The following is a 7,693-nucleotide window of genomic DNA, read 5'->3' as shown; positions in this document are numbered from 1 at the left end:
ATGTATACTAAAATATAACTGTTAGCATAGGAAATACCACCGTTCGAGAGAAAAAAATCTTTCATCAAATGGTAAATAAAGAAAGTAATTCTTCATTGATTCTTCGAGAACAAAGGTAAACAAGCTCTGCCTTTTCTCTGAAAACCACAATACAAGGCATAAAGTTCCCGGATGTGTGCAATTAGTTGATTAATTTCTCGTACTCGCCAATAAGAAACAATTATTCATAATATATATACTTTATAATTTTATTTCTAATGCAATGTTTACAGTGCAATGAGGTATTCCAGATCACTGAAGACACCTTTTCTCAGTTGTGTTATCCTGTTGCCATGAAGTGTTCTAAAAATAAAATTATCAACTATTATTATTTATCATTAACACGTATGAATTAAAGTATATCATTTGATAGAGCATATCAAACATTAAGTGTCGTATTTCCCTGTGACGTGTCTGTTGTCTGAGAGGCAGACCCACGAGTTAGCATCGTCCCTGTATCCTTCCTCGATTTTCCAAAGTATTCTCTTTTTTGCTTGTCTTTTTTACTTTTTTTTTCTTCTTCAAAAATGTTCATGTCGAATTCGTTATAATATGGAATTGATCTTACCATATGTGGAGTGAGCTTTCTCTACTCCAACTTCGACAATAATATATAGAGTAAAGCTTGATACGGGAAAATGCGAAATTTTTACCGCTTCTATTGTTAAATATTCTATCGTGATTGTCTAATTTGTATGAAAATTTGTCTGGGTGGCCTTGGTTGGTATAGTCGCACAGTAATCATAGCAGTGACTTAAATCGATGTAAAAAAATCCTTTTTGGAGATTATCAGAAAGTAAAAGCAAAACCTACTTTCTTATTAACTCATCCACTTCCCCTTTTGTTCTTTTCTCAGTAGCGCCAACGGAATATATAGTCACCTTTCCCTGCGCCATCTTGAAAGGTAGCCGGGCCTTTACATCGAAGCCAGTGAATAATTGTCCAAGGTGTTAAAAAAGGTCTCCATCATTGCAAGCTCACCGTTTGTCTCGCTTCGATGCAAAGGCACGGCTACCTTTCAAGATGGCGCAGGGAAATGTGAAAGGGACTATTACTTTAATTTTATCTATGTATTTTTTTTTTTAAGTCAATACTTATACAGGACTTAACATCCAGTTTAGCACGGCTAGTTTGAATGGAGTCCTGGTAATCACTTACATATGATTGAGATTCTTAGTGCTATCAAAGACTCCTCTTTCCAGGTTGCTTATTTTGTTTCCTATAAGGTGCCTGAGCGATTCATAAAAAAATTTCTATTTTATTTAAGAAACTTAAATATCATAAATAACCAATCAATCAGGCATCGCTATGTCCTGTTCTTTTATAAAATAAGACTGAAGATGTAGGACACACGCAATAAAAACTATAGAAATCAAGAGAAGTGGGCATAATGTTTTTTCATTTCAAGCCATACGTATTTCCCAACAGTATAGTTTCTTTGTTTAAGGGATGCGCCCTAGAAGACACATTTAAATGGACACAGCTCTAACATAGAAGTTTATTGGCAACCGAATGACAGATGGTTTAAAATGGGAAACCTTTATACCCAAGGTTACTTATATAACGGCCATCTTGAATGCTATTGTTTGTAGAGATTAGAGACCTTTGGTCTCAGGTTTACCACTAACCGCTAGGAATCAATCGATAGATAGATAGATAGATAGATAGATAGATAGATAGATAGATAGATAGATAGATAGATAGATAGATAGATAGATAGATAGATAGACAGACAGACAGACAGACAGACTGACAGATAGACAGACAGACAGACAGACAGATAGACAGATAGATAGATAGATAGATAGACAGACAGACTGACAGATAGACAGACAGACAGACAGACAGACAGACAGATAGATACATCTATCTATCTGTTACCGGGAAAAATGTGTCTTTTATCTACATTTTTTTCCTTTTTTTGAAAGAAACACCTGTGTATTTATACTAAAACAATTATTCAACTCAGGTTCAGTGAATATCGGGAATAATAACGGTTATTATTCCCCGATATTCACTTCATCTTCGACAAATAACTGTTAAGTAATAAAGGTTATTAGTGAGGCAATTGAGTATTGCAGCGAAAGTTTATTGACTATATCTTATTACTTCGTTGTTTAAAGCCTAATATGTAATAACTCGTACTAGTTTGTATTAATGATTATTAGGCTAACATTTATTTCACGGATTTATGAAAATCACTCTTTAATGCTTTCTACTTACAAGTATTTGAGATTTTTATTATCAAAGGTGCCATTGCGTAGACTGGTAATCTGATTACCCGAAAGTTCTCTGTCGAATTAACAACATACAGCTATATATGAGGTTGTTGAAGGTTTTGCTGTGTGTCACATACATTTTGCATACCAAGCTCAAATTGCATAATGGCTATACTATCAGCAAAAGGTCGCAAGGTGACATATATAGCACATTTCAAGCTTAATAAGCATTATACAAAGGATGCAACATGCAACATGCAACATGCAACATGCAACATGCAACATGCAACATGCAACATGCAACATGCAACATGCAACATGCAACATGCAACATGCAACATGCAACATGCAACATGCAACATGCAACATGCAACATGCAACATGCAACATGCAACATGCAACATGCAACATGCAACATGCAACATGCAACATGCAACATGCAACATGCAACATGCAACATGCAACATGTATATGGGGAATGGGGAATGGGGAGTTCATGTTTTACGCTCGTATTCGTGAATAGTTGACGCCAAAATGAGGCTAATTAACCTTGAAAAAAAGGGCGTAATCAAGAAACAAAGTAAAGTTTTTTTTAAAGAATTCGAAAAAAAAAACAAAGTTGGTTGTTATGTAGGTACTTACAACTCCATGAGATACGGGACGCCATGAAAAACAAGCTTTTGTAGATGAGTAATTTTGTTATTGTAAAGGTGCCTAAAAACAATGAAAAAAGGCAAGGTATTTGAGATCGTTTTTCCCCTTATAAAATCATACCTTTGAGAGAGAGAGAGAGAGAGAGAGAGAGAGAGAGAGAGAGAGAGAATCTATACACTGTTGATTAAATAAATAATTAACGCATAAAAAATATAATATAATAAACTCACGAAATAATAACTAATACTATTCTCAATATGTTTGAACAATAACAATGTTTATAAATCCCACGGACTTTTAAAGGTATCTGTGAATAGCTAAGCCCGTGCAAATGAGTCTGTGATGTTCAAAAGCAGCAGAATGCATCGAATGCGAAACTGGTTTAAAACATAGAACAGAGAAGCTTAGACCTAAATGGTACGTGGAAAGTATGTTAATTATATGTATGTAATGTTTACCATATGATATACAATCACGACCCGGAGGCGAATCTCCTTTGGGAGATTTTTAATTCATATGCTAATTAGATACAACCACTAGTGTTGTAGCAGAACAGTATACATCCACCAGTGGTTGTATCTAATCAGCATTTTCATTGTAAGGTTTGTATCGGGTTTACATGATATGCATGTGACTTGATTTCTAAAGCTGGATTGGCTTCGACTCATTTGTTATTCATGAATTTTACAATTAGTGATACAACTCCTCGAATGTTCATAAATTGCTGCAAAGACGGAAAGCATTGAGACTTTTTACAGTAAGGACACTCAAACCGTGAACACGTCGATTTTTTTTTTTCCCCAGGTCCTGAACTTTCTACATTTTCAAACGCTCTAAATTGAAGCATTGAGTAGAAATGCACCGAGTGAGGAAAATAATTGTTATTTCCAAACAATTGGCACAAGGGATGATTTACATTAACGCTTCGAGTGTCCGTACTATAACAAATGTTTCATACGTCTGTGTATCTCAAATGAATAAATCAGAGGACAATAATGTCATTTACCAGCATACACTTTATCTCAGTTTCTAATGTTCTATGTTTTCAACCCGAAAATGATTTAATTCCTTTTGTTTCGAAGTCAATGGGTCTGAATCCTGCCAGAACTAATTTGTATATGTAATAGGACTCCATGCTGTCCAATTAAGGTTAACGGTTAACGTGGAAAAATCTTGGTTTATTGATACGCGGGTTTTTACTGTATACTAAAACAATTATTTTGATCAACCTAGGGGGCTTTGCAATCAAAATTTCAAAAATCTCTAATTAAATTATATTCTTTATTTTGTTATTTTTATGTGACAAAGATTTTGCAATTAGTATATGTAATAGGACTCCATGCTGTCCAATTAAGAGATAACTGGACGAGGAAAATTCCGAAGACTGACAAAATAGGATGAGGCCATAGGACGAGTCCAATTTGGCAGTCAGAGGAATTTTTCGAGTCTAATTATTTCTTGATTGGGGAGCATGAAATACCATTACATATCAATTATATAGCTGCCTAATTAATCCCATATCAACAAGACCTGTCCAATTAAGAAAATAATTGGACGGTTACCTATATGGGATTAATGAGAAGCTGTATAATCATATTAATGACTAGCTTACAAGCCAAAAATTCTCTACCTTTGCTCTCGCTAGTGCACGTGTCCCTCATGATCTCTTGTGTCATGGCATAGGCAAGGGTGTACAACTAGGGTGGAGATTAGTGGATTTTCCAGGATCGGACGATTCTCTCGCTTTTTAATTTCACAAAGGGTTTAAAGAAATATTAATTATATTTGATTGTCACTCACAGAGTGAGGAGAAATTCAAGTTCATCGAACATCCCAGGAGATAAATAAGACAAACTGTTATCACCAATTTTGCTGTAAAAAATAAAGGATATGTATAATCAGCATAATTTTAGACTTGACTATAGAGTTTCGCGCGTTCTGATTGGTTGAGCGACTGTGATTCTGAGACCATAATCACTGCTCGAGCGGTGATTATGAGGTTTCCCAGTTTGCCAGAGTGGGACTAATACCAAAAAGTGTATTTTGAATTTCGTCTTTCCTCTGATATTTGAGTCTAAAATTATACTAAAACAATTATTTCCCTCGGTCTCAATGATTATGACTCGCGGCTCGGTAAATATTCCACCAAATAATTGTTAACCATAATGACTCTATCCTGAAATCATCGCAAAGTTTCTTTCAGGGCTCGATAAATATTTTAGTTTATTATATAATTACCATTGAAATATCTATTTTTCTCTATTTCGAAAAATTGATATCTTCACACGTGAAAATAACATGTTATTTCACGTGTGAAAATAACACCATTGCGATGGCTATTCAAAAATACACGGAAAGAATTGCCTGAAAAAGCCAAAACATACTTTCATTGATAATTATATAATAAACAGAATATTATATGGGCGCTTGGAGATACGAAATTTATCTTCTCGTGTTAAAAATCTCTCACTCGTTCGCTGCGCTCACTTGTGAGAGATCTTTTCAACACTCGAAGATAAATTTCGTATCTCCAAGCGCCCATGTAATATCCTCTATATATTATGATATGTGTTTAATAAGATAGCAAAAAAGTGCCAACTCATTGCCGACATTTATTTCGCCTGACGAGGTTGTTTTATTCAAAAGTGTATAGTTTGTCGTAAATTAAAACTTTCAACAAAGTGAGTTAAGCTTACCTAAATTTTGATTAATTAAACATTAACAGTGTTTAATTAAAGGGATGTTCTAAGAGAGGGTATGGAAGTAAAACTTAGGAGAAAATACCTTGCGAAAAGCTAGATGAAGTCCCGAATTTTTTTCACCGAAGCAACCGTTTTAAAAGTGGTGAAAACTATGGCCGGGTAAACCTGTTATGACTTATACATGGATAGATAATCTTAATTTTGTGTTACTTGCAGCGTTTGAAAAAACTGAGGGCCTTCGAACGAGCCGTTTTCAAGAACGGATATTTTATTTTTACGAAGGTTCCTATAAACAAATGGCATTGGTTATTTATTTCTGTTTTTTCGTTTTTTTTTTTAACTCTTGTTATCTTACGCGGTCATAGCCAGGGTTGCTTACCATTGACCAGGAAAAACCGGAAATTCCGGTTGAGAGACAAATGATATGTATCATTCCGATCGGAAAGTTCCGGAAAAATCGGTCTTCCGATTGAGAATATCAACTTTTCCCGTTTTTTTCGGTTCTTCAGGTAGACGCGTGTACCATTTTTCGAAAGTGAAAGTTTCACGCTCTTTACTTACAATTACCGAATGAATTTCCAACTGACTATGGACTGGTTTAAGGTAAGCACCCCAGGTTTCCTTCACATTTGAGCCCGTTATGCACAGCGGATATTGACAGAGCAATGTAAATGATGAACTAAAGTCAGAAACTCATAACGTGGTTGAAACGTGTAACACTACAACCATACCATGCTCTGGAATATTCAGATATGCAAATTAGGAGTTTTGACACCATATTTGGAATCATAAGTTTGGTTTCAAGATGGTCGCTTCTCTCACATATCAGTTAAACGTTTTGCTGAATTCAGGGGCGGCGGAAGCTTAAAATCTTTGGGGGGGGGGGGGGGGGCACTGAAGATTATATTCAATGCTATGTGATAATGACAATGTTTTGTTTGATTGCAGACGCATGCGCCGTAAAACAATGACTAAGAACCAATATTTTGGGGGGGGGGGGGGGGGCAGGCCCTTCCAAAACATTTGGTGTGGGGGCACGTGCCCCCTCGGCCCCCCCGGTTCCGCCGCCCCTGGAATTTCCTGACTTTCAGAGGAGATTCACTAAATCTTTTAATCAAGCATTAGGAATATCTCAATTAAATTTAGTTTTTCAAAAAACTCGGAACTCCATTCAAAATTTGAATTCTGATTGGATAAGTCCATATAAGGAATCAGAACTAAAGTTTTGAATCGGTTATTATTTCGACTCCCGAGTCTTCGTAGTTCTCGGGAAGAATAATAAATTCTAATACTCGCGTAGAAACCATTAATGAAGCCTAGGGGGTAAGCTAGCGCTTGAGCCGTTTTGACTGTAATAAACTGGGCAGTAGCTTAAAACAATTAGCAATTAATTTAAAATAATAACATTTCCCAAACTATGCTTACAGACTAACAAGAGATTTCAGTTTCCTAAAGATCCCACGATCTATTTTCCGCAACTCATTGAAGGAAAGGTCACTGCCGAGGAATTCGAAATTTTAAATAATATTGTAATCTAGTCATTTGATTTACCCTTAAAAAGCTAGCGTCATATTATGAGATATTTCAATTAATGGGAAAGGGAAGTTTACTATCAAATTTGTTACATCGACAATTGCAACGTTTCTTAAAGATTGCCTTTAAAATGATGAAGTTATGAAATTTTCAAGTGAAACTAAGAATCCTGGCATTTTTGCAAATGAATTTGTGTCTAGCCTGTTAACGAGGCTGTTAACGCATGCAATGCAAATGTTTAGTTTCAAAAATTAATATCTTTGTTATTTTAAGGGCAATCTTTACGAAACTTATGGCTTTGATTGGTATAACATGAAATGTCTCACCCAGACACTTATATTTTTTAGTATGCAAATTAATAAACTAACAATAAATTGTGCTTGGAGGGGGTTTCCTCAAGTTTCTTTTTTTCATTCATCAACAAAAATCAACATGTGGGTTCTAAATCTACCTATCGGCTGCCTTATCAAGTGGGTTACAAACCCTGTTAGGCTTGTCATCCACCATGCAATGGGAAATCCGATTATAATTTTTAGATTTGCTGTA

General features: G+C 35.4%; 1 protein-coding gene across 1 annotated transcript; it reads right to left on the bottom strand.

Moving 5' to 3' along the window:
- Positions 1-266: 266 nt before the first annotated feature.
- LOC116291042 (uncharacterized) lies at positions 267-7,135 on the bottom strand. Its single transcript, XM_089026323.1, has 6 exons — positions 7,040-7,135; positions 4,713-4,784; positions 2,901-2,972; positions 2,263-2,331; positions 1,198-1,269; positions 267-342 (listed from the first exon to the last, which is right to left on the bottom strand). Exons 2-6 carry the CDS (start codon positions 4,742-4,744, stop codon positions 267-269), a joined length of 321 nt encoding a protein of 106 aa, XP_088882449.1. The 5' UTR covers positions 4,745-4,784; positions 7,040-7,135.
- Positions 7,136-7,693: the final 558 nt, after the last annotated feature.

The sequence above is a fragment of the Actinia tenebrosa genome, unplaced genomic scaffold, assembly GCF_029948245.1.
Source record: "Actinia tenebrosa isolate PJP-AT-01 unplaced genomic scaffold, QUT_ActTen_1.0 PGA_scaffold10__47_contigs__length_13832649, whole genome shotgun sequence".
NCBI lineage: Eukaryota > Metazoa > Cnidaria > Anthozoa > Actiniaria > Actiniidae > Actinia > Actinia tenebrosa.
Note: the sequence above shows the minus strand (reverse complement) of the source record. Positions and strands in the feature narration are given on the sequence as shown.